This window comes from Oncorhynchus masou, chromosome 11, assembly GCF_036934945.1.
Source record: "Oncorhynchus masou masou isolate Uvic2021 chromosome 11, UVic_Omas_1.1, whole genome shotgun sequence".
In the NCBI taxonomy this organism is placed as follows: Eukaryota; Metazoa; Chordata; class Actinopteri; order Salmoniformes; family Salmonidae; genus Oncorhynchus; species Oncorhynchus masou.
The window spans coordinates 48,666,552-48,693,617 of NC_088222.1; the positions used below are offsets into that span (position 1 = coordinate 48,666,552).

The 27,066-nt window shown below is 44.4% G+C and overlaps 1 protein-coding gene across 1 annotated transcript in view; it reads left to right on the forward strand.

Moving 5' to 3' along the window:
• LOC135548780 (ubiquitin domain-containing protein 2) overlaps window positions 1–27,066 on the forward strand; it is an 80,770-nt gene that overhangs the window by 40,574 nt on the left and 13,130 nt on the right. Inside the window, exon 2 of the mRNA XM_064978688.1 lies at window positions 1,946–2,182. Within this exon, the coding sequence (XP_064834760.1) occupies window positions 1,946–2,182 (237 nt within the window). The remainder of the gene's footprint in view (window positions 1–1,945; window positions 2,183–27,066) is intronic.

The window sequence follows — 27,066 nt, forward strand, 5'->3', positions numbered from 1 at the left end:
TGATCATGCTGTTAAATCAACTTCTTGATATACCACAACTGTCAGGTGGATGGAGAAATACTAACAGGGATGTGAACAAATTTGTGCAAAAACATTTGAGAGAAGTAAGCTTTTTGTGCATATGGAACGTTTCTGGGATCTTTTATTTTATCTCATGAAACATGGGACCAACACTTTACATGTTGCGTTTAAATTTTTGTTCAGTGTATGACACCATGTTTCTAGAAGTGTTATTATGTCTTAACCTTTGGTGTTAAGAAACTGGAATTGTGGTCGTAGGTCTTAAGGTCGAGAAGTACAAGCCTAGGATATTCCAATAGTTAATGATCTCATTTCATATCAGTGTATATATAGCCATATATCACATGGTTAGAGTTAAAGTACAGATGAAGTTGGAAGTTTACATACACTTAGGTTGGAGTCATTAACTTGTTTTTGAACCACTCCACAAATGTTTTGTTAAACAAACTATAGTTTTGGCAAGTCGGTTAGGACATCTACTTTGTGCATGACACAATAAATGTTCCCAACAATTGTTTACAGACATTTTCCTTTTATAATTCATTGTATCACAACTCCATTGGGTCAGAAGTTTACATACACCAAGTTGACTGACCCTTTAAACGGCTTGGAAAATTCCAGAAAATGATGTCATTGCTTTAGAAGCTTCTGATGGGCTAATTGACATCATTGGAGTCAATTGGAGATGTACCTGTGGAGGTATTTTGCCTCTTTGCTTGACATCATGGGAAAATCAAAAGAAATCAGCGAAGACCTCAGAAAAAAATTATAGACAAGTCTGGTTCATCCTTGGGAGCAATTTCCAAATGCCTGAAGGTACCACGTTCATCTGTACAAACAATAGTACGCAAGTCTAAACACCATGGGTCCACACAGCTGTCATACCACTCAGGAAGGAGACGCGTTCTGTATCCTAGAGATTAATGTACTTTGATGCGAAAAGTGCAAATCAATCCCAGAACAGCAGCAAAGGACCTTGTGAAGATGCTGAAGGAAATCGGTACAAGTATCTATATCCACATAACCTGAAAGGCTGCTCAGCAAGAAAGAAGCCACTGCTCCACAACCGCCATAAAAAAGCCAGACTACGGTTTGCAACTGCACATGGGGACAAAGATCATACTTTTTGGAGAAATGTCCTCTGGTCTGATGAAGCAAAAATAGAACAGTTTGGCCATAATGACAATTGTTATGTTTGGAGGAAAAAGTGGCTTGCAAGCCGAAGAAAACCATCCCAACCGTGAAGCACCGGGGTGGCAGCATCATGTTGTGGGGGTGCTTTGCTGCCGGAGGGACTGGTGCACTTCACAAAGATGGCATCATGAGAAGGAAAATGATGTGGATATATTGAAGCAACATCTCAATACATCAGTCAAAGTTCAAGCTTGGTCACAAATGGGTCTTCCAAATGGACAATGAAAATGCATACTTCCAAGGTTGCGGCAAAATGGCTTAAGGACAACAAAGTCAAGGTATTGGAGTGACCATCACAGAGCCCTGACCTCAATCCTATAGAAACATTTCTGGGCAGAACTGAAAAAGTGTGTGCAAGCAAAGAGACCTACAAACCTGACTCAGTTACACCATCCCTGTCAGGAGGAATGGGCCAAAATGTACCTAACTTATTGTGGGACCCGAAGCGTTTGACCCAAGTTAAACAATTTTAAAGGCAATACACTCAATTAGTATTTGATAGCATGTAAACTTCTGACCCACTGGGAATGTGATGAAAGAAGGGTTGAAATAAAAAATGTAAAATAAAGTGGTGATCCTAACTGACCTAAGACGGGGAATTTTTACAAGGATTAAATGTCAGAAATGGTGAAATACGGAGTTTAAATGTATTTGGCTAAGGTGTATGTAAACTTCCGACTTCATAAGAAATGAATACACAAACAAATTTAGAACTCTCTTTCTTTCTCAGTGGCTCTTGGGCGTAACCAGGCCTTGAAGAGAGAGAAGCCCAAATGGAAGAGTGACTATCCAATGACGGACGGCCAGCTGCGCAGTAAGCGGGATGAGTTCTGGGACACTGCGCCCGCCTTCGAGGGCCGCAAGGAGATCTGGGACGCGCTCAGGGCCGCCGCCCAGGCCTTCGAGAGCAACGACCATGAACTGGCCCAGGCCATCATCGATGGAGCCAGCATAACATTGCCACACGGTACGACACACACCAAACATAGCTACTCCTTTATCAGCTCTGTCTATCTGCCCCCTCTCTTTGTTAGCCTGTAACATAACACTGCCACACGATACGTCACACATTCCATAGACCCCTGCCCTCTTTCAACTGTCCCCTCACTGTTATAGCATAACACTGCCTCACGTTATGAAACACACACACCATCTCTCTACAGCAGACATGACACATCTATCAGCTCTCGCCCTCTATCTGTTCTACGTCTGTCACGATTATTCAACACACACACACACAGCCCTCTTTTTCTGCACGCCATCCGTGTCATACTTTTCTGACTATTTTGAGGAAGTGTAATACTGGCTACAGCTTCTCAAAATGGACAAACGGTACTATTGCTCCTTTCTTCTCTCGTTTTTCAAGTGAAGGCCCTTTCAGGGAATATGTAAGCACACTTGTTCGGCTAGCTGAAGCATGCTGACGGCTTAACACACCTGGCTGATTCGTGGTGTCCATTTTGGAGAGAGAAATGCCGTGGGATCTTTTGTGACCACAGGACCTCGGTTTATCATCTCATCCTAAGGACTCTGCAGGGCAGGGTCCCTGTCACTCCCCTGGGGCATTGAACTCTCCTTAGAGCAGAGGAAAGAGTGTCCCCTACTGGTTCTCCAACCTTACTGTGTCTTCACGGGTGGTCTCTCGACCAGACCCAATCCTGTTTAACTTCAGAGGAAAGCTGGCTGGGTGGTATGCCGGAGTCTTTTTGAGGCCTTCCTTTCTCTTATCTCGTCACACCATTACATTGTCTCCGTCTCTGTTTTGCTTCAGTCAGTTCTGTCATCCAATTTCTCTGCATGCGAGGCAGCAGGCCCCCGCTTCCATATACTTCCCTACCAGCTGAAGCTGTCAGTCCGTGGTCTGTGGAGAGGAATATTACATAATCTCTTTAATCCCTCCTCCCAGACACACACACAGACAGACAGACCAACACATCCATCCGTCCCCCTGCAGCCTTGCTGATTGTGAGGCCGGCTGTTGAACAGAACCAATTAGCTCTATGAAGATAGTCCAACTGTCCTGCTCTGAAGTTACACTGCAGCAAAGAGCCAGAGGCCGGCCGGCAGGCTGAGATACTGTAGAATAGATGGAATGAGCCATCAAGGTTAGGTCAGCCTTGTGTTTGTCCATATTAGCCTGCCCTCTGCTCTCCTTCTCTTTTGACTTCTGCTTTGAAGTCAGGTTCCCCACCCTCTACTCATCTTTTTTGGTCTCTCACCAAAAACACTGCTAAAAGGTTTGTGTGGTGCCTGCCTTGGCGCTGCTCTGGGAGTGGTTTGAATCTGAGCCATAGAGACCGCAGGGGAGAGTGGTTTGATCTGTACAGTGGCAGACAGGGTGAGCTCACCTTTAAAAGTCCATGCACCAACACAGAGCCCAGAGAGAAAGAGAAGGAGAGCGAGAAAGAGTGCCTGTATCTCAAGAATAAAGGTTGTTATTTTTATTGTCCGTTTGTGGGAACAGCATATGTGGGAACTCCTTCAAGACTATTGGAAAAGCATTCCAGTTGAAGTTGATTGCGCAAATGCCAAGAGTGTGCAGAGCTGTCACGGCCAAGGGTGGCTTCTTTGAAGAATCCCAAATATAAAATATGGTTTGATTTGTTTAACACATTTGGTTACTACTTTACATGATCCCATATGTGTTATTTCATAGTTTTGATGTATTTCACTATTATTTTACAATGTAGAAAATATTAAAAATAAAGAAAAACCCTGGAATGAGTAGGTGTGTCAACTATTGACTGGCACTGTAAGTATTCAGCCCCTTTGCTATGTGAATTGAAAATGAGCTCAGGTCCATCCTGTTTCCATTGATCATCCTTGTGATGTTTCTACAACTTGATTGGAGTCCACCTGTGGTAAATCAAATTGATTGGACATGATTTGGAAAGGCACACACCTGTCTATATAAGGTCCCACAGTTGACAGTGCATGTTAGAGCAAAAACAAAGACAGGATTGTGTTGAGGCACAGATCTGGGGAAGGGTACAACAAAAATTCTGCAGTAGTGAAGGTCCCCAAGAACACAGTGGCCATCATTCTTAAATGGAAGAAGTTTGGAACCACAAAGACTCTTCTTAGAGCTGGCCACCTGTCCAAACTGAGCAATCAGGGGAGAAGGGCTTTGGTCAGGGAGATGACCAAGAACCTGAAGGTCACACTGACATCTGTGGAGGTGAGAGAACCTTCCAGAAGGACAACCATCTCTGCAGCACTCCACCAATCAGGCCTTTATGGTAGAGTGGCTAGACAGAAGCCACTCCTCAGTAAAAAGCACATGACCGCCTGCTTGGAGTTTGCCAAAAGGCACCTAAAAACTCTGACTATGAGAAACAAGATTCTCTGGTCTGATGAAACCAAGATTGAACTCTTTGGCCTGAATGCCAAGCGTCACGTCTGGAGGAAACCTGGCACCATCCCTACGGTGAAACAGGGTGGTGGCAGTATCATCCTCTTGGTATGTTTTTCAGCGTCAGGCACTGGGTGACTAGTCAGGATCGAGGCAAAGTACAGAGAGATCCTTGATTTTAAAAACCTGCTCAAGACTTCAGACTGGGGCGAAGGTTCATCTTCCAACAGGACAACAACCCTAATCTCACTGTCAAGACGGTGCAGGAGTGGCTTCAAGACAAGTCTCTGAATGTCCTTGAGTGGCCCAGCCAGAGCCCAAACTTGAACCCAGTTGAACATCTCTGGAGAGACCTGAAAATAGCTGTGCAGCGATGCTCCCCTTCCATCCTGACAGAGCTTGAGAGGATATGCAGAGAAGAATGGGAGAACTCCTCCCAAAAAACAGGTGTGCCAAGCATACCCAAGAAGACTCGAGGCTGTAATCTTTGCCAAAGGTCATTCAACAAAGTACTGAGTATAGGGTCTGAATATTTATGTAAATGTGATATTCCTCTTCTTTATGTTTTAATACATTTGCAAACATTTCTAAAAAATCTCTTTTTGCTTTGTCATAATGGGGTATTGTGTGTAGATTAGGGATTTTTTGGGGTGGGGAATAAGTCTTACGTAACAAAATGTGTAAATAGTTAAATGGTCTGAACACTTTTCGAATGCACAGTATTGTGAATTGCTCATAAATTAGAAAACTTTGATTTTTAGGACTTAAAGCCCAGCCCTAATAAGCACATACGCCCCTTCATGAGGTGGAAAAACACTGCCCCCGCTTTGCCTGTTCTATATATCCGGTTATATGACCAGTGACATGACATGGTTGAAGCTGTTAGATGGTGTCTGGGAAGCTCTCAGCAAGGTTACCAACAGTACAAAGTACCAGAGTGCTGCCTCATCAGAACATGGATTTGGCCTGAGTTATTGTAAGACCTCTCCTGAGCCCATTCTCTCTCACAGCCCCCGGTCGCTCCATAATACACATCCTTATCTCCCCCGCCAATCGTCTGCCATTTTGTCTCAGACCGGGTGTCACTGGGTTGGTGTAAATTAGCCTTGTGTATCCCCCCCACCCCTGTCCAGATTAGAGGTAGATTAGCTGGGCTGGCTGGCTGCTTTAATGCGGTGCTGTGGAGCTGCAGCTGTGGATTCCTGAGGCCTGCGGTCAATGTCTCCTGAGAGAGCAGGGGAAAACACACCCCTCTAGTACATTGCAATCACTGGCAGACAGGCAGGGAGGGCGGAATCTCACAAACAGGCCTCTCTCGCTCTCCTCTCTCTCGGTCACTCACACACAAAGGAAAATCAATCACCAGGGTTCAGTCAATATAGAATCTCTCCCTATCAGCACTCTACTGGCATTGCTGTCCGTCTGCCAGGTTCATAGATTCAGGCCTCCTTTGTGTTGTCAACATACTTCTATTACTACAGTAGCTATCAACATTTCTGACTGCTAGTTCATGAACATAATATGGGCGATGTGATCAGTTTGAGATATGGGTTACATGTTTGGTTATGAGAGGGTCAGTTGGCAGTGTTCCAGTGTCAGTTTTCCGCTACTGTGCATTCCTTTTAGACATGCCAGTCTTGGGCCTGTATCCACAAAGCGTCTCAGAGCAGGAGTGCAGGTTTTTAAAGTATAGATCATAATGAATTAGACCTATTGACAGGTGGGGACCTGATCCTAGATCAGCACTCCTACTCTGAGAGGCTTTATTGGTACGGACTCTGATCTACAATGAGTGGATGGATCTCAGCTGGAACTACAAAGTCTTGTGATATTATATGCCGGCCATGATTCTGAGTTACACCTGAGCAACCCCCCCTCCCCCCTCCATCCCTGCTGTCTGACACTGGTGCCGAAAGGAGGCCTAGCTATTTAAAGCATGCTCATGACTCCCAGAGAGAGAGACATGGTTATTTTGAAAGAGACTTCTCATGTGTCCTTGCAGGGAAACAGACGGCCAGACCGCTAGCTGTGTGTCATGTACAGTTGAAGTTGGAAGTTTACATACACTTAGGTTGAAGTCATTAGAACTCATTTTGGTAAGTCGGTTAGGACATCTACTTTGTGCATGACACAAGTCATTTTTCCAACAATTGTTTACAGACAGATTATTTCACTTATTCGCTGTATCACAATTCCAGTGGGTCAGAAGTTTTACATACTGTGCCGTTAAACAGCTTGGAAAATTCCAGAAAATGATATCATGGCTTTAGAAGCTTCTGATGATAATTTTAGTCTGTCAATTAGCCTATTGGAGGTGTACCTCTGGATGTATTTCAAGAACTACCCTCAAACTCAGTGCCTCTTTGCTTGACATAATGGGAAAATCTAAAGAAATCAGCCAAGCCCTCATAAAAAAAATTGTAGACCTCCACAAGTCTGGTTCTTCCTTGGGAGCAATTTCCAAAAGCCTGAAGGTTCTACGTTCATCTGTACAAACAATAGTACGCAAGTATAAACACCATGGGATCACTCAGACTTCACACTGCTCAGGAAGGAGATGCTTTCTGTCTCCTAGAGATATCCCAGAACAACAGCAAAGGACATTGTGAAGGTGGTAGAGCAAACCGGTACAGAAGTATCTATATCCATAGTAAAACAAGTCTATATTGACATAGCCTGAAACGCTGCTCAGCATGAAAGAAGCCACTGCTCCAAAACCGTCATAAAAAAGCCAGACTACGGTTTGCAACTCCACATGGGGACAAAGATCATATTTTTTTGAGAAATGTCCTCTGGTCTGATGAAGCAGAAATAGAACTGTTTTGGAGGATAAGAGGGAGGCTTGTATGGAGAAGAACACCATCCCAACCGTGAAGCACGGGGGTGGCAGCATCATGTTGTGGGGGTGCTTTGCTGCAGGAGGGACTGGTGCACTTCACAAAATGGATGGCATCATGAGAAGGAAAATGATGTGGATATATTGAAGCAACATCTCAAGACATCAGTCAGGAAGTTAAAGCTTGGTCGCAAATGGGTCTTCCAAATGGACAATGACCCCAAACATACTTCCAAAGTTGTGGCAAAATGGCTTAAGGACAACAAAGTCAAGGTACTGGAGTGTCCATCACAAAGCCCTGACCTCAATCCTATAGAAAATTTGTGGGCAGAACTGAAAAAGCGTGTGCAAGCAAGGAGGCCTATAAACCAGTTGCACCAGTTCTGTCAGGAGGAATGGGCCAAAATTCACCCAACTTATTGTAGGAAGCTTGTGGAATGCTACCCAAAATGTTTGACCCAAGTTAAACAATTGAAAGGCAATGCTACCAAATACTAATTGACTGTATGTAAAATTCTGACCCACTGGGAATGTGATGTGATGAAAGCAATAAAAGCTGAAATAAATAATTATCTGTACTATTATTCTGACATTTCACGTTCTTAAAATAATGTGGTGACCCTAACTGACCTAAGACAGGGAATTTTTACCAGGATTAAATGTCAGGAATTGTGAAAAACTGAGTTTAAATGTATTTGGCTTAGGTGTATGTAAACAACACCGGAAACTTTTCCCACACTGCAACAGTCCTCCCTTTCTGTGGAGTCTTATCGCATTGTGATATAATAAACATACCAGCACTGCAGTGCAGGGAGCATATCACACTGCATCACAAGACATTCTACCTCCAGGATAAGACAAATAACAAGCTGGCACTTAATGGACTGTACAGGGCTAGCAAGGAAACCTACATCCAGAGGCTGCTGTTCTGGTTGCCTGCCGATTTTAATTCTGCATCACTAAGACACATGATGCCCAACTTACTATACCTGTACTCAGCCAATCTGTAAATATCACACTCAACTACCTCATTCCCATATTGTTATTTATCTTCTTGCTCTTTTGCACCCCAGTATCTTGACTTGCACATCAAATTCAAATTCTTCCGGTGCCGACAGAGATGGCCGCCTCGCTTCGCGTTCCTAGGAAACTATGCAGTTTTTTGTTTTTTTTTACGTGTTATTTCTTACATTAGTACCCCAGGTCATCTTAGGTTTCATTACATACAGCCGAGAAGAACTACTGAATATAAGATCAGCGTCAACTCACCATCAGTACGACCAAGAATATGACTTTCGCGAAGGGGATCCTGTGTTCTGCCTTTCAACCAGGACAACGGAATGGATCCCAGCCGGCGACCCAAAAAACCGACTCCGTAAAAGAGGGAAACGAGGCGGTCTTCTGGTCAGACTCCGGAGACGGGCACATCGTGCACCACTCCCTAGCATTCTTCTCGCCAATGTCCAGTCTCTTGACAACAAGGTTGATGAAATCCGAGCAAGGGTAGCATTCCAGAGGGACATCAGAGACTGTAACGTTCTTTGCTTCATGGAAACATGGCTCACTGGAGAGACGCTATCGGAGGCGGTGCTGCCAGCGGGTTTCTCCACGCATCGCGCCGACAGAAGCAAACATCTTTCTGGTAAGAAGAGGGGCGGGGGCGTATGCCTTATGGCTAACGACACGTGGTGTGATCACAGAAACATACAGGAACTCAAATCTTTCTGTTCACCTGATTTTAGAATTCCTCACAATCAAATGTCAACCCCATTATCTACCAAGAGAATTCTCTTCGATTATAATCACAGCTGTATATATTGCCCCCCAAGCAGACACATCGATGGCTCTGAACGAACTTTATTTGACTCTTTGCAAACTGGAATCCATGCGTCCTGAGGCTGCATTCATTGTAGCTGGGGATTTTAACGAGGCTTATCTGAAAACAAGACTCCCTAAATTGTATCAGCATATCGATTACGCAACCAGGGCTTGCAAAACCTTGGATCATTGTTATTCTAACTTCCGCGACGCATATAAGGCCCTGCCCCGCCATCCTTTCGGAAAAGCTGACCACGACTCCATTTTGCTGATCCCTGCCTACAGACAGAAACTAAAACAAGAAGCTCCCACGCTGAGGTCTGTCCAACGCTGGTCCGACCAAGCTGATTCCACACTCCAAGACTGCTTCCATCACATGGACTGGGATATGTTTCATATTGCGTCAGACAACAACATTGACGAATATGCTGATTCGGTGTGTGAGTTCATTAGAACGTGCGTTGAAGATGTCGTTCCCATAGCAATGATTAAAACATTCCCTGACCAGAAACCGTGGATTGATGGCAGCATTCACGTGAAACTGAAAGCGCGAACCACTGCTTTTAATCAGGGCAAGGTGACTGGTAATATGACCGAATACCAACAGTGCAGCTATTCCCTCCGCAAGGCTATCAAACAAGCGAAGCTTCAGTATAGAGACAAAGTAGAATCTCAATTCAACGGCTCAGACACAAGCGGTATGTGTCAGGGTCTACAGTCAATCACGGACTACAAAAAGAAAACCAGCCCAGTCACGGACCAGGATGTCTTGCTCCCAGGCAGACTAAATAACTTTTTTGCCCGCTTTGAGGACAATACAGTGCCACTGACACGGCCTGCAATGAAACGGACTCTCCTTCACTGCAGCCGAGGTGAGTAAAACATTTAAACGTGTTAACCCTCGCAAGGCTGCAGGCCCAGACGGCATCCCCAGCCGCGCCCTCAAAGCATGCGCAGACCAGCTGGCTGGTGTGTTTACGGACATATTCAATCAATCCCTATACCAGTCTGCTGTTCCCACATGCTTCAAGAGGGCCACCATTGTTCCTGTTCCCAAGAAAGCTAAGGTAACTGAGCTAAACGACTACCGACCCGTAGCACTCACTTCCGTCATCATGAAGTGCTTTGAGAGACTAGTCAAGGACCATATCACCTCCACCCTACCTGACACGCTAGACCCACTCCAATTTGCTTTCCGCCCAAATAGGTCCACAGACGATGCAATCTCAACCACACTGCACACTGCCCTAACCCATCTGGACAAGAGGAATACCTATGTGAGAATGCTGTTCATCGACTACAGCTCAGCATTTAACACCATAGTACCCTCCAAGCTCGTCATCAAGCTCGAGACCCTGGGTCTCGACCCCGCCCTGTGCAACTGGGTACTGGACTTCCTGACGGGCCGCCCCCAGGTGGTGAGGGTAGGCAACAACATCTCCACCCCGAAGATCCTCAACATTGGGGCCCCACAAGGGTGCGTTCCGAGCCCTCTCCTGTACTCCCTGTTCACCCACGACTGCACGGCCACGCACGCCTCCAACTCAATCATCAAGTTTGCGGACGACACAACAGTGGTAGGCTTGATTACCAACAACGACGAGACGGCCTACAGGGAGGAGGTGAGGGCCCTCGGAGTGTGGTGTCAGGACAATAACCTCACACTCAACGTCAACAAAACTAAGGATATGATTGTGGACTTCAGGAAACAGCAGAGGGAACACACCCTATCCACATCGATGGAACAGTAGTGGAGAGGGTAGTAAGTTTTAATTTCCTCGGCATACACATCACAGACAAACTGAAACTCACACAGACAGCATCGTGAAGAAGGCGCAGCAGCGCCTCTTCAACCTCAGGAGGCTGAAGAAATTTGGCTTGTCACCAAAAGCACTCACAAACTTCTACAGATGCACAATCGAGAGCATCCTGGCGGGCTGTATCACCGCCTGGTACGGCAACTGCTCCGCCCACAACCGTAAGGCTCTCCAGAGGGTAGTGAGGTCTGCACAACGCATCACCGGGGGCAAACTACCTGCCCTCCAGGACACCTACACCACCCGATGTTACAGGAAAGCCATAAAGATCATCAAGGACAACAACCACCCGAGCCACTGCCTGTTCACCCCGCTATCATCCAGAAGGCGAGGTCAGTACAGGTGCATCAAAGCTGGGACCGAGAGACTGAAAAACAGCTTCTATCTCAAGGCCATCAGACTGTTGAGTGGCTGCTGCCAACACACTGACTGAACTCCAGCCACTTTAATAATGGGAATTGATGGGAAATGATGTAAAATATATCACTAGCCACTTTAAACAATGCTACCTAATATAATGTTTACATACCCTACATTATTCATCTCATATGTATACGTATATACTGTACTCTATATCATCTACTGCATCCTTATGTAATACATGTATCACTAGCCACTTTAACTATGCCACTTTGTTTGCATGCTCATCTCGTGTGTGTGTGTGTGTGTGTGTGTGTGTGTGTGTGTGTGTGTGTGTGTGTGTGTGTGTGTGTGTGTGTGTGTGTGTGTGTGTGTGTGTGTGTGTGTGTGCTGTGCTCGATACCATCTACTGTATCTTGCCTGTGCTGCTCTGTGCCATCGCTCATTCATATATCTTTATGTACATATTCTTTATCCCCTTACACAGTGTATAAGACAGTAGTTTTGGAATTGTTAGTTAGATTACTTGTTGGTTATTACTGCATTGTCGGAACTAGAAGCACAAGCATTTCGCTACACTCGCATTAACATCTGCTAACCATGTGTATGTAACAAATAAAATTTGATTTTATCATCTGCACATCGATCACTCCAGTGTTAATGCTGAATTGTCATTATTTCGCCTCTGGCCTATTTATTGCCTTACCTCCCTAATCTTCTACATTTGCACACACTGTACATAGATTTTTCTATTGTGTTATTGTTTATGTGTAACTTTGTTTTTGTCGCACTGCTTTGCTTTTTATCTTGGCAGGTCGCAGTTGTAAATGAGAACTTGTTCTCAACTGGCCTACCTGGTTAAATAAATGTTAAAATGGCTTAAGGACAGCAAAGTCAAGGTACTGGAGTGGCCATCACAAAGCCCTGACCTCAAACCTATAGAAAATTTGTGGGCAGAATTGAAAAAGCGTGTGCAAGCAAGGAGGCATATAAACCTGACTCAGTTACATCAGCTCTGTCAGGAGGAATGTACCAAAATTCACCCAACTTATTGTGGGAAGCTTGTGGAAAGCTACCCAAAATGTTTGACCCAAGTTAAACAATTTAGAGGCAATGCTACCAAATACTAATTGAGTGTATGTAAACTTCTGACCCACTGGGAATATGATGAAAGAAGTTAAAGCTGAAATAAATCATTCTCTCTACTATTATTCTGACATTTCACATTCTTAAAATAAAGTGCTGATCCTAACTGACCTAAGACAGGGAATTTTTTTAATAGGATTAAATGTCAGGAATTGTGAAAAACTGAGTCTAAATGTATTTGGCTAAGGTGTATGTAAACTCCAACTTCGACTGTACATAAATACAAATGAGTCTTAAGAAGACAGTGATAGTAATTGCAATGAGGCCAAATATTGACATAAATACAGTCATGTATAGGAGTCTGTGTTTCTCCTGTTGGAACACTTTTACAACCAAGTTGACGTCTGCAGGATTTTAAATGAACAAAATATGTTGGGTGGGTGACTAAACTCCATAACTTGTTATCATGTGCAATGGGTGAATAGAGTCTGCAGACTAGAGGTCGACCAATAATGATTTTCAACGCCGATACCGATTTATTGGAGGACCAAAAAAAGCCCATACAGATTTATTTAAAAAAAAATGCAAAATACAAAAAATATTTGTAATAATGACAATTACAACAATACTGAATGAACAATACTGAATGAAATATAATACATCGATAAAATCAATTTTGCCTCAAGTAAATAATGAAACGTTCAATTTGGTCTAAATAATGCAAAAACAAAGTGTTGGAGAAGAAAGTAAAAGTGCAATATGTGCCATGTACGAAAGCTGAACGTTTAAGTTCCTTGCTCAGAACATGAGAACATATGAAAGCTGGTGGTTCTTCAATATTCCCAGGTAAGAAGTTTTAGGTTGTAGTTATTATAGGAATTATAGGACTATTTCTCTCTATACCATTTGTATTTCATATACCTTTGACTATTGGATGTTCTTATAGCCACTTTAGTATTGCCAGTATAACAGTATAGCTTCCGTCCCTGTCCTCGCCGCTACCTGGGCTCAAACCAGGAACACATCGACAACAGCCACCCTCGAAGCAGCGTTACCCATGCAGAGCAAGGTGAACAACTACTCCAAGTCTCAGAGCGAGTGAAGTTTGAAATGCTATTAGCGCGCACCCCGCTAACTAGCTAGCCATTTCACATCGGTTACACCAGCCCAATCTCGGGAGTTGATAGGCTTGAAGTCATAAACAGAGCAATGCTTGAAGCATGGCGAAGAGCTGCTGTCAAAAGCATGAAAGTGCTGTTTGAATGAATGCTTACGAGCCTTCTGGTGCCTACCACCGCGAAGTCAGACTGCTCTATCAAATCACTTAATTATAACATAACACACAGAAATACGAGCCTTAGGTCATTATTATGGTCGAATCTAGAAACTCATTTCGAAAACAAAACATTTATTTCAGTGAAATGCAGAACCGTTTTGTATTTTATCTAACGGGTGGCATTCATAAGTCTAAATATTCCTGTTACATTGCATAACCTTCAATGTTATGTCATAATTACGTAAAATTCTGGCAAAGTAGTTCGCAATGAGCCAGGAGGCATATACCCTGACTCTGCGTGCAATGAACGCAAGAGAAGTGACACAATTTCACCTGGTTAATATTGCCTGCTAACCTGGATTTCTTTTAGCTAAATATGCATGTTTAAAATATATACTTCTGTATATTGATTTTAAGAAAGGCATTGATGTTTATGGTTAGGTACAGTCGTGCAATGATTGTTTTTTTTCGCAAATGCGCTTTTGTTAAATCATCCCCCGTTTGGCGAAGTTGGCTGTCTTTTGTTAGGAAGAAATAGTCTTCACACAGTTCGCAACGAGCTAGGCGGCCCAAACTGCTGCATATACCCTGACTCTGTTGCAAGAGAAGTGACACCATTTTTGCAAGTTAAAAGAAATTCATGTTAGCAGGCAATATTAACTAAATATGCAGGTTTAAAAATATATACTTGTGTATTGATTTTAAGAAAGGCATTGATGTTTATGGTTAGGTACACGTTGGAGCAACGACGATCCTTTTTCCACGAATGCGCACCGCATCGATTATATGCAATGCAGGACACGCTAGATAACTACACATGGTTGATGATATTACTAGTTTATCTAGTGATTATGATTGATTGATTGATAGTTTTTTTATAAGATAAGTTTAATGCTTGCGAGCAACTTACATTGGCTTCTTACTGCATTCGTGTAACAGGCAGGCTCCTCGTGGAGTGCAATGTAATCAGGTGGTTAGAGCGTTGGACTAGTTTACCGTAAGGTTGCAAGATTCAATCCCGAGCTGAAAAATCTTTCGTTCTGCCCCTGAACAAGGTAGTTAACCCACTGTTCCTAGGCCGTCATTGAAAATAAGAATGTGTTCTTAACTGACTTGCCTAGTTAAATAAAGGTGTAAAAAAAAAAAAAAAGTTAAATCAGCCAAATCAGTGTCCAAAAATACCGATTTCCGATTGTTATGAAAACTTGATTTCGGCCCTAATTAATCGGCCATTCCGATTAATCTGTCGACCTCTACTGCAGACACACAATGTATACAGCAGCAGAACGTGTAGTGTTTTTACAAGAGTAGGGAACACTGAAAGGTTCAGTTTACATATTTGACAAGCTATTAGCAAGTTAGACAGACAAACCATGACATGTATTGTGCTAAAAGTTAACTTACCTTACATTCACTATAAAGTAGTGGGTGGTGGTCACGAAGATGACTCAAGATTTGAAGTGTTGCCCCCTTTCGCAGTGACTTTTTTTTTTGGCATGTTCTACAGACAGTGAAGTTTCCCTCAGCACTCTTGAAAAAAAAACTAAATACCACCACACTTCAGATTTGGTCTTTTTGGAAGGCTGAAAAATCTCCCGATCACTGTCACTGCCTTCAGCCATGTTTTCACACAAAACAAAACCCAGGTTGCATGCTGCGTCTGCGTCAGACTGTTGCTAACTTTGGTTGATGCTGGACAGTATTTACCGTTTTTCAAACCGTGCTAATCAAACACGGTTTTAATGATAATTAAAATTTGAAACTGTAATATTAACCGTTGGGAATTTTACCGTGGTTTATTGTGAATCTGGTAACCGTGACTTCCCTACACACTACCCTCTAGTAAACTTGCAGTCGGAGGCTGAGCAGTTGCCATACCAGGCAGTGATGCAACCCGTCAGGATACTCTCTGGTGCAGCTGTAAAACCTTTTGAGGATCTGAGGACCCATGCCAAATCTTTTCAGTCTCCTGAGGGGAAATATGTTTTGTCGTACCCTCTTCACGGCTGTCTTGGTGTGCTTGGACCATGTTAGTTTGCTGGTGATGTGGACGCCTAGGAACTTAAAGCTTTCAACCTGCTCCACTACAGCCCTGTCGATGAGAATGGGGGCGTGCTCGGTCCTCTTCCTGTAATCCACAATCATCTCCTTTGTCTTGATTACGTTGAGGGATAGGTTGTTGTCCTGGCACCACACGGTCAGGTCTCTGACCTCCTCCCTATAGGCTGCGTCATTGTTGTGATCAGGCCTACCACTGTTGTGTCATCAACAAACTTAATGATGGTGTTGGAGCCGTGCAGTCATGAGTGAACAGGGAGTACAGGAGGGGACTGAACATGCAACCCTGAGGGCCCCCCCTGCCCCCCCGTGTTGACGATCAGCGTGGCAGATGCGTGGTTACCTACCCTTACCACCCAGCAGTGGCCCATCAGGAAGTCCAGGATCCAGTTGCAGAGGGTGGTGTTTAGTCCCAGGGTCCTTAGCTAAGTGGTGAGCTTTGAGGGCACTATGGTGTTGAACGCTGAACTGTAATCAATGAACAGCATTCTCACATAGGTGTTCCTTTTGTCCAGGTGTGAAAGAGGAGTGGAGTGCAATAGAGTTGCATCATCTGTGGATCTGTTGGTGCGGTATGCAAATTGGAGTGGGTCTAGGGAGTCTGGGATAATGGTGTTGATGTGAGCCATGACCAGCCTTTTAAAATTATTTCATGGCTACAGATGTGAGTACTACAGGTCGGTAGTCATTTAGGCAAGTTACCTTAGTGTTATTGGGCACAGGGACTATTGTGGTCTGCTTGAAATATCTTACATCGACTGCGGAGAGCGTGATCACACAGTCGTCCGAAACAGCTGATTCTCTCGTATGTTTCAGTGTTACTTGCCTCGAAGCGAGCATAGATGTTATTTAGCTCGTCTGGTAGGCTTGTGTCACTGTGCAGCTCTCGGTTTTGCTTCCCTTTGTAGTCTGTAATAGTTTGCATGCCCTGCCACCTCCAACGAGCGTCGGAGCCGGTGTAGTACGATTTGATTTACCTGTTTGATGGTTCGTCAGAGGGCATAGCGGGATTTCTTATAAGCTTCTGGGATAGAGTCCAGCTCTTTGAAAGCGGCAGCTCTACCTTTTAGCTCAGTGTGAATGTTGCCTGTTATCCATGTCTTCTGGTTGGGGTATGTACGTGCAGTCACTGTGGGGACGACGTCATCGATGGACTTATTGATGAAGCCAGTGACTGATGTGGTGTACTCCTCAATGCCATCGGGAGAATCCCAGAACATATTCCAGTCTGTGCAAGCAAAATAGTCCTGTAACAGTCCTGTAGTTTAGTATATGCCTCATCTGACCACTTTTTTTTATAGACCGAGTCACTGGTCCTTCCTGCTTTAATTTTTGCTTGTTAGCAGGAATCAGGAGGATAGAGTTATGGTCAGATTTGCCAAATGGAGGGAGAGCTTTGTACGTGTCTCTGTGTGTGGAGTAAAGGTGGTCTAGAATTTCTCTCCCTCTGGTTGCACATTTAACATGCTGATAGAAATTAGGTTAAACTGATTTAAGTTTCCTAGCATTAAAGTCCCCAGACTTTAGGAGTGCCGCCTCTGGATGAGCGTTTTCCTGTTTGCTTATGGTGCTATACAGCTCATTGAGTGCAGTTTCAGTGCCAGCATCGATCTGTGGTGGTATGTAGAAAGCTACAAAAAAAATACAGATGAAAACTCTAGGTAGGTAGTGTGGTCTACAGCTTATCATGAGATACTCTACCTCAGATGAGCAAAACCTTGAGACTTCCTTAGATATCTTGCACCAGCTGTTGTTTACATGTATGCATAGGCCCCCGCCCCGTGTCTTACTAGAGGCTGCGGTTCTATCCTGATAGTGTTTAACCCGCCAGCTGTATGTTCTTAATGTCGTCATTCAGCCAGGACTCGTTGAAACATACAATATTACAGTTTTTAATGTCCCATTGATAGGATATACTTGCTTTTAGTTCATCCCTTTTATTAGCTAACAGGATGGAAGGCAAAGGCAGATTAGCCACTCACAAGGCACCCTGATCTTTTTCTGCGAAATCTCTGTTTCTTTCTCCACTGAATGCCGGGGATCTGGGCCTGGTCGGGCATCTGTAGTATCTCCCTCCCTTCTGACTCATTGAAGAAAAACTCTTTGTCTAATCTGAGGTGAGTAATCGCAGTTCTGATGTCCAGATGCTCTTTTTGGTCACAAGAGACGGTAGCAGCAACAAGTTACGAACAATGTGGAAAAACAAACAAAATAGCATGGTTGGTTAAGAGCCGATAAGACGGCAGCCATTCGCTCCGGCGCCATCTTCATGTCCAAGGGCGTGTTCTGAGAGCAGGCGCAAAAAAGCTGGCTGGCATATTCACAGTAATTTTCAACCTCTCCTGGTCCCAGTCTGTAATCCCCACATGTTTTAAGATGACCACAATCATTCTTGTCCCCAAGAACTCTTAAGGCTTCGTGACACAATGACTGCCGTCCTGTAGCTCTCACTTCTGTAATCATGAAGTGCTTTGAGAGGCTGGTTAAGGCACACATTAACTCCACAATCCCAGACACCCTAGACCCACTCCAATTTGCATACCGCACCATCATATCCATAGACGACACAATCTCAATTGCTCTCCACACTGTCCTTACCCACCTAGATAAGAGTGAATAAAACAGTAAATAAATGAATAAATACCGCACAAAACATTTTCTGATAGGGATTTATTGATACAAGTGATGCGTGCCGGCAGTCAGTCCTCTCTCCCACTCTGAGCCATTCGGTGTTGTTGTTTATGTATGTAGCTAGCAATGTCTTTCAAAGGGAGACGACTCACAAATGTGAGAATTCTGGAGATTTTTATAAATGAGTATGAAAGTCAGGAATCAGATTCTGACAGTGAGGAGCTGCCCCACAAAACTTGTAGTCATTGAGAACCCTGAATCTGAGGACCCCTTGTCCACTGACGAAGTCCCAGGTCCCTTCTGAAGATGGTGGTGGAGGCAGACCGCCAGTGGATGAAGTACAGGAGGTCTGTGGTAGCTGGAAGGCCGCCGGCTATTTCACCCCTCCTGTCCCTGCAGTTTGCTTTGAGTCCCAGTCTGGAGTGCGAAGCCCCTTCCCATTTCCCTCTGAGGCAGAGGGCTTCAAGCTATTTCGGACAGAGGAGCTGGTGCGAGACATAGTAGAGTACACCAATCGCTATGCCTTGCAGCTACATGAGAAGAGGGATCCAGGAGTGAGGGGGAAACTCGCTAAATGGGTGACAACCACAATTAGTGAAATGTATACCTTCCTGGTGACAGAAAGAAGAACTACCTAAGAGAATACTGGAGCACAGATTCCATGTTTGCAGCTCCCTTCTTTGCCACCCTCTTTTCCCAAGACTGCTTCCTGGTTCTGCTGCGATGCCTGCATTTCGTCAACAATGCTACTGCCGACCTAAATGACCCGTTACACAAAATAAGAAATGTTCTTACCAGCCTGACATCAGCATTTGGTTTGGTCTTTGTGCCATACAAGGACCTATGGGTTGATGAGTCCCTGATGTTATGGAAGGGTAGGCTGGTGTTCCGTCAATATATTCCCTCCAAAAGGCACAGGTTTGGGGTCAAGTTCTTTTGTCATGTGTGACGTGAAGACAGGATTAGTCCAGGACATTATAGTTTACACAGGGTCCACCACTGACATCCAACATTATGAGGGGCTTGGGGTGTCCAGGTCCGTGATGACCACGCCGGCTCCTCATCTCGGCAAGGGACACACTTTGTATGTGAACAATTGGTACAGTAGTCCCACACTCTTCCAGAATCTGCTCTCAAACAGCACGGGGGCCTGTCAACAGGAAGGGGATGCCGGCATTCGGATGCAGAGAGGGGAGGTGGGGTTCAAGAAGAACGGTTGGCAGTAAAGTGGCATGACAAATGAGACGTCCATGTCCTCTCCACTGTCCATACAGCAACCATGTCGGCCACAGGGAAGGTGGACCACCTGACGGGAGAGAGAGATTAAACCAGACAGGTGACTTGACCAGTGATCTGCCATGATACTATGATACTGTGCCTTTTGAGGTGAGGTAGGGGGGGGGAAATGCAGTTGTTGTTCAGTCACTGCATGAATATGAAATATGGGTTATGCATATTCATAAATTGCCAGTCTCTTCTTGCTGTTTTTTTTCCCTCTAGTAAAACAAGTTTTTGTTGTTCACCCACCACCTAATACTTCAATAAAATGGATGACAATTCCATATAGTCCTGTGTGTTTTCACCCAGTAAAACTGTTAAGGAGTGTACACTAACATACAAACGCTGGCCTCAATCTTCAGCTCCAAAGATGTCCAGCTCCAGTTGTGATACTGGCAAATAATGTTCAATACTGTTGTGTCTGGTTTCTGAAAGTACAGAATAAAGAGGAATTATTAGAATACGATATAGCAAGTAACATAGCAATGCTATAAAAATAACAAATTGCATTGACAAAATCACAAATATGAGTTATATAACAGTAAGAAACAGTAACTGTTAAGCTCCACAAGGGGGCAGGGCAGAACTATGCTAAACAGGCAAAATGAAAACATAAGGCCAATGTGCTTCAAAAGACAACACAAGCTAATACCTCTCTAACGCAATTAGCATTGTTTTACAGCGCTAATAGAAGAATGTAGCTAGCTACATAAGCACGATTGAGTATAACATAAAGGCTATGAAATTACTGATGTTACTTTGCGCGTCTGCGGTTATCAATCAAATTCAAATTTATTTATATAGCCCTTCTTACATCAGCTGATATCTCAAAGTGCTGTACAGAAACCCAGCCTAAAACCCCAAACCGCAAGCAATACAGGTGTAGAAGCACGGTGGCTAGGAAAAACTCCCTAGAAAGGCCAGAACCTAGGAAGAAACCGAGAGAGGAACCAGGCTATGAGGGGTGGCCAGTCCTCTTCTGGCTGTGCCGGGTGGAGATTATAACAGAACATGGCTAAGATGTTACAATGTTCAAAGATAACGAGCTGGGTGCAACAGGTCAGCACCGCAGGAGTAAATGTCAGTTGGCTTTTCATAGCCAATCATCTCTACCGTTCCTGCTGTCTCTAGAGAGTTGAAAACAGCAGGTCTGGGATAGGTAGCACATCCGGTGAACAGGTCAGGGTTTCATAGCCGCAGGCAGAACAGTTGAAACTGGAGCAGTAGCACGGCCAGGTGGACTGGGGACAGCAAGGAGTCATCAGGCCAGGTAGTCCTGAGGCATGGTCCTAAGGTTCAGGTTCTCCAAAAGAAAGAAAGCAAGAGAATTAGAGAGAGCATACTTAAATTCACACAGGACACCGGATAAGACAGGAGAAATACTCCAGATATAACAGACTGACCCTAGCCCCCTGACACAAACTACTGCAGCACAAATATTGGAGACTGAGACAGGAGGGGTCGGGAGACACTGTGGCCCCGTCCGACAATACCCCCGGACAGGGCCAACCAGGCAGGATATATCAAATCAAATCAAATTTTATTTGTCACATACACATGGTTAGCAGATGTTCATGCGAGTGTAGCGAAATGCTTGTGCTTCTAGTTCCGACAATGCAGTAATAACCAACAAGTAATCTAACTAACAATTCCAAAACTAATTTCTTATACACAGTGTAAGGGGATAAAGAATATGTACATAAAGATATGAATGAGTGATGGTGCAGAGCAGCATAGGCAAGATACAGTAGATGGTATCGAGTACAGTATATACACATGAGATGAGTATGTAAACAAAGTGGCATAGTTAAAGTGGCTAGTGATACATGTATTACATAAGGATGCAGTAGATGATATAGAGTACAGTATATACGTATACATATGAGATGAATAATGTAGGGTATGTAAACATTATATTAGGTAGCATTGTTTAAAGTGGCTAGTGATATATTTTACATTTCCCATCAATTCCCATTATTAAAGTGGCTGGAGTTGAGTCAGTGTGTTGGCAGCAGCCACTCAACTGTCTGATGGCCTTGAGATAGAAGCTGTTTTTCAGTCTCTCGGTCCCAGCTTTGATGCACCTGTACTGACCTCGCCTTCTGGATGATAGCTGGGTGAACAGGCAGTGGCTCGGGTGGTTGTTGTCCTTGATGATCTTTATGGCCTTCCTGTAACATCGGGTGGTGTAAGTGTCCTGGAGGGCAGGTAGTTTGCCCCCGGTGATGCGTTGTGCAGACCTCACTACCCTCTGGAGAGCCTTACGGTTGTGGGCGGAGCAGTTGCCGTACCAGGCGGTGATACAGCCCGCCAGGATGCTCTCGATTGTGCATCTGTAGAAGTTTGTGAGTGCTTTTGGTGACAAGCCAAATTTCTTCAGCCTCCTGAGGTTGAAGAGGCGCTGCTGTGCCTTCTTCACGATGCTGTCTGTGTGAGTTTCAGTTTGTCTGTGATGTGTATGCCGAGGAACTTAAAACTTACTACCCTCTCAACTACTGTTCCATCGATGTGGATAGGGGGGTGTTCCCTCTGCTGTTTCCTGAAGTCCACAATCATATCCTTAGTTTTGTTGACATTGAGTGTGAGGTTATTGTCCTGACATCACACTCCGAGGGCCCTCACCTCCTCCCTGTAGGCCGTCTCGTCATTGTTGGTAATCAAGCCTACCACTGTTGTGTCGTCCGCAAACTTGATGATTGAGTTGGAGGCGTGCGTGGCCGCGCAGTCGTGGGTGAACAGGGAGTACAGGAGAGGGCTCGGAACGCACCCTTGTGGGGCCCCAGTGTTGAGGATCAGCGGGGTGGAGATGTTGTTGCCTACCCTCACCACCTGGGGGCGGCCCGTCAGGAAGTCCAGTACCCAGTTGCACAGGGCGGGGTCGAGACCCAGGGTCTCAAGCTTGATGACGAGCTTGGAGGGTACTATGGTGTTAAATGCCGAGCTGTAGTCGATGAACAGCATTCTCACATAGGTATTCCTCTTGTCCAGATGGGTTAGGGCAGTGTGCAGTGTGGTTGAGATTGCGTCGTCTGTGGACCTATTTGGGCGGTAAGCAAATTGGAGTGGGTCTAGGGTGTCAGGTGGAGGTGGTCCTTGACTAGTCTCTCAAAGCACTTCATTATGACGGAAGTGGGTGCTACTGGGCGGTAGTCGTTTTGCTCAGTTACCTTAGCTTTCTTGGGAACAGGAACAATGGTGGCCCTCTTGAAGCATGTGGGAACAGCAGACTGGTATAGGGATTGATTGAATATGTCCGTAAACACACCAGCCAGCTGGTCTGCGCATGCTCTGAGGGCGCGATGCCGTCTGGGCCTGCAGCCTTGCGAGGGTTAACACGTTTAAATGTTTTACTCACCTCGGCTGCAGTGAAAGAGAGACCGCATGTTTTCGTTGCAGGCCGTGTCAGTGGCACTGTATTGTCCTCAAAGCGGGCAAAAACGTTATTTAGTCTGCCTGGGAGCAAGACATCCCCACCCACTTTGGGAATACACACACATATTATGCTCCATACATACAGTGGGCACTTACTTTGATAGAAACTCACCCATGTCCAAAATTATTATCATGTAGTATTGAAAACAACAATGAAGGTGACGCGAGCACCAGCCAGAAAATGTGAAAGTTTATGCAGGTCCTTTTCTAATTGTTTGGGGTCTTGCTGTCAAGTTGCAGACTATAATTACTTGTAATTATCTTCCGGCACCCCGCCCATCCACTCAAGATAAAACTGTCCCGTGGCTGAATCTAGTTGATGATCCCTGCTCTGATGGGCCCTAGTGCACGAAATAGGGAATAGGTTGTCATTTGATACATGGAGCTGGGTGGGAATGAGAAGGGTCAGTGCTGCTATAGCTATAGTATAACCAATCCATGGAGACTTCATTGCTTTACAGTACTGTAGCAACATGCAGCCATTTAGGCCTGTACAAACTGAACACTCCATTCAATAGCGCTGAAATATCACACATTACACTTGGCAAGGGTCAGTTTTCCTGCGTCATTTCATAAGCAGCACCAATGTGTCTCTAAAGGGGGTTAATGTAACTCTCCTGTTCTGTCAGAGCTGATCTTGTTAAGTCAGTGGGTCTGTGCGAGAGAGAGAACACACTTTACCGTGGGCATCGTGTGCCACTGAATGCTGCTCCTTTACACTCAGGTGAACATTAAAGGGGCATCTCAAAGACATGCCAGCACTGCCTCTGTCTGATGCAAGGTGGTAATTGAGTGGGCCTGTCGTCTGGCCTTGGCTGGCGTTTTGATGGTCCAATTGTTCCCAGCCATCTGGTGTCATTGAGGAGCTGTTGTAGCGCTGAGTGTAATGGCTCTGGTGGGAGGCCAGACCCATCGCTCTTTAGGACGCTTTCGGGGGGGGGTGTATTAAAGAGAGAAGTGTGTGTTTGTTTACCAACTCGCAGAAGAAGAAAAAATGACATGCAGATGGCCTCAATGGCGCTGGCCATGCTCTCACAGATGCCATAATGGGACAGATACAATGTTGCATCCTCTAACTAGATATTGACTACTATTCTCTCTCTCCCTTTTCATCTTCATCTATCTATTCTCCATCTTTCTTTACTGAACTAAAAATACATAACACAACATGTAAATTGTCAGTCCCCTGTTACATGAGCTGAAATAATAAATCACAGAAGTGTTCCATACACATTAATTTCTCTCAATTTGTGTACAATTTATTATTTTTTTGCCAAGATAATCCATCCACCTGACAAGTGTGGCATAACAAGAAGCTGATTAAACAACATGCTCATTACACAAGTGCACCTTGTAATGGGGCCCTTAAAAGGCCCCTCTAAAATGTGCAGTTTTGTCACACAACACAATGCCACAGAAGTCTCCACTTTTGAGGGAGCATGGAATTAGCATGCTGACTACAGGAATGTCCACCAGAGCTGTTGCCAGATAATTTAATGTTCATTTCTCTACCATAAGCCACCTCCAATGTCATTTTAGAGAATTTGGCAGTACGTCCAACCGACCTCATAACCGTAGACCACGTGTAACCATGCTAGCCTAGGACCTCCACATCCGGCTTCTTCACTTGCGGGATTGTCTGAGACCAGCCACCCGGACCGCTGATGAAATTGAGTATTTCTTTCTATAATAAAGCCCTTTTATGGGGAAAAACAAATTATGATTGACTGGGCCTGGCTCCCCATGGTTGTGCCTATTCCCACCCATGGCTGCGTCCCTGCCTTGTCATGTGAAATCAATAGATTAGGCCTAATTTATTTATTTCAATTGACTGATTTCATGCTTACTGTCCTCCCATTACTACTGCCTTCCTTTAGAAGGATAAATTGTTTCTCTTCACTGGCCACTGTATAGTACCACCTCTTCTTCTCCTCCCATCATCACTCATTTTCTCTCAATGGGAAAGAGAGCGAGAGAGAGAGAGCTACCAAACATTGGAAAGAGACCACTTTAGCTGAATAGTTAACCAGTGTAAAATACCCGCAAATAAAAACCTTAACCAAATACAGAATTAGTGATCATAGCCTGGCAATTGAAACCGGACACCATCAAAATACATGGTTGGCCAGAGAGGACATACTCATCACTGTGGGTCAGGAGAGATACAAAGTGGAGGACATCACCTGGCTCAAATATATATGAATTAAAGTGTCCTCCTTCACAAATTCAAAATGAAAAGTTCTACATTCACAAAACAATCAAACAATGATAAACATTGTATACTTTTGGGGAAAATTCCACAAGGAAGGAAACAAAGTGTACTATTTTCTCCATATATTATAAGTAAGGCAATATAAGTACCAGCAGTCATTTTACATTTTATTTGTTGAATTACATTCTAAATGTTGACCATTATTATATTTCTGTATTGGATAATTATTTGCGATATATATACAGTACCAGTCAAAAGTTGACACACCTACTCATTCCAGGGTATTTCTTTATTTTTACTATTTTTTACATTGTAGAATAATAGTGAAGACAAAACTATGAAATAACACATATGGAATCATGTACTAATCAAAAAAGAGATTCTTCAAAGTAGCCACCCATTGCCTTGATGACAATCTATATGCGACTGCTCTATATCGACTAAATAATCCACCAGTCAAAAAAAATGGGGTCAGCGCTAATATAATACACACATACATAGTATACACTCAAGGACATTCAGAGACTTGTCCCGAAGCCACTCCTGCGTTGTTTTGCCTGTGTGCTAAGGGTCGTTGTCCTGTAGGAAGGTGAACCTTCGCCCACAGTCTGAGGTACTTAGCGCTCTGGAGCAGATTTTCATCAAGGATCTTTTCTCCAATCATCTTTCCCTCGATCCTATCTAGTCTCCCAGTCCCTGCCACTTAAAAACATCTCCACAGCATGATGCTGCCACCACTATGCCTCACTGTAGCGATGGTGCCCAGTTTCCTCCAGACATGACGCTTGGCATTCAGACCAAAGAGTTCAATCTTGGTTTCATCAGACCAGAGGTCAGAGTCTTTAGGTGCCTTTTGGCAAATTCCAAGCAGGCTGTCATGTACCTTTTACTGAGGAGTGGCTTCTGTCTGGCTACTCTACCATAAAGGCCTGATTGGTGGAGTGCTGTAGAAATGGTTGTCCTTCTGGAAGGCTCTCCCATCTCCACAGAGGAACTCTGGAGCTCTGACTGAGTGACCACGGTGTTCCTGACCAAGGCCCTTCTCCCCTGATTGCTCAGTTTGGCTGGGTGGACAGCTCTTGGTGGTCCCAAACTTCTTCCATCTAAGAATGATGGAGGTTAATGTGCTCTTGGAGACCTTCAATGCTGAAGACATTTTTTGGTTCCCGCCGGATCTGTGCCTCGACACAATCCTGTCTCGGAGCTCTGACATGCACTGTCAACTGTAGGACCTTGTATAGACAGGTGTGTGCCTTTCCATATCATGTCCAATCAATTTAATTTACCACAGGTGGACTCCAAGTTGTAGAAATATCAAGGATGATGGAAACAGGATGCACCTGAGCGCAGTTTTGAGTCTCATAGCAAAGGGTCTGAATACTTATGTAAAAACAACATTTTTTGAAAATCTTTTTCTCTTTGTCATTATGGGATATTGTGTGTAGGTTGAATAATAATTTAATCAATTTTAGAATAAGGCTGTAACGTAACGAAATGTGGAAAAAGTCAAGGGGTCCGAATACTTTCCGACTACACTGTATATTCCAAAAAAACAAACGCAACATGCAACAATTAACAATTTTACTGAGTTACAGTTCATAGGAGGAGATGAATGGAGAGCATTAGTCTCCAGTCCCGCCTCGTCTCAGCACGCACCGCACCGCCATGTCCTTCAGGATCACTTACCTCATTCTC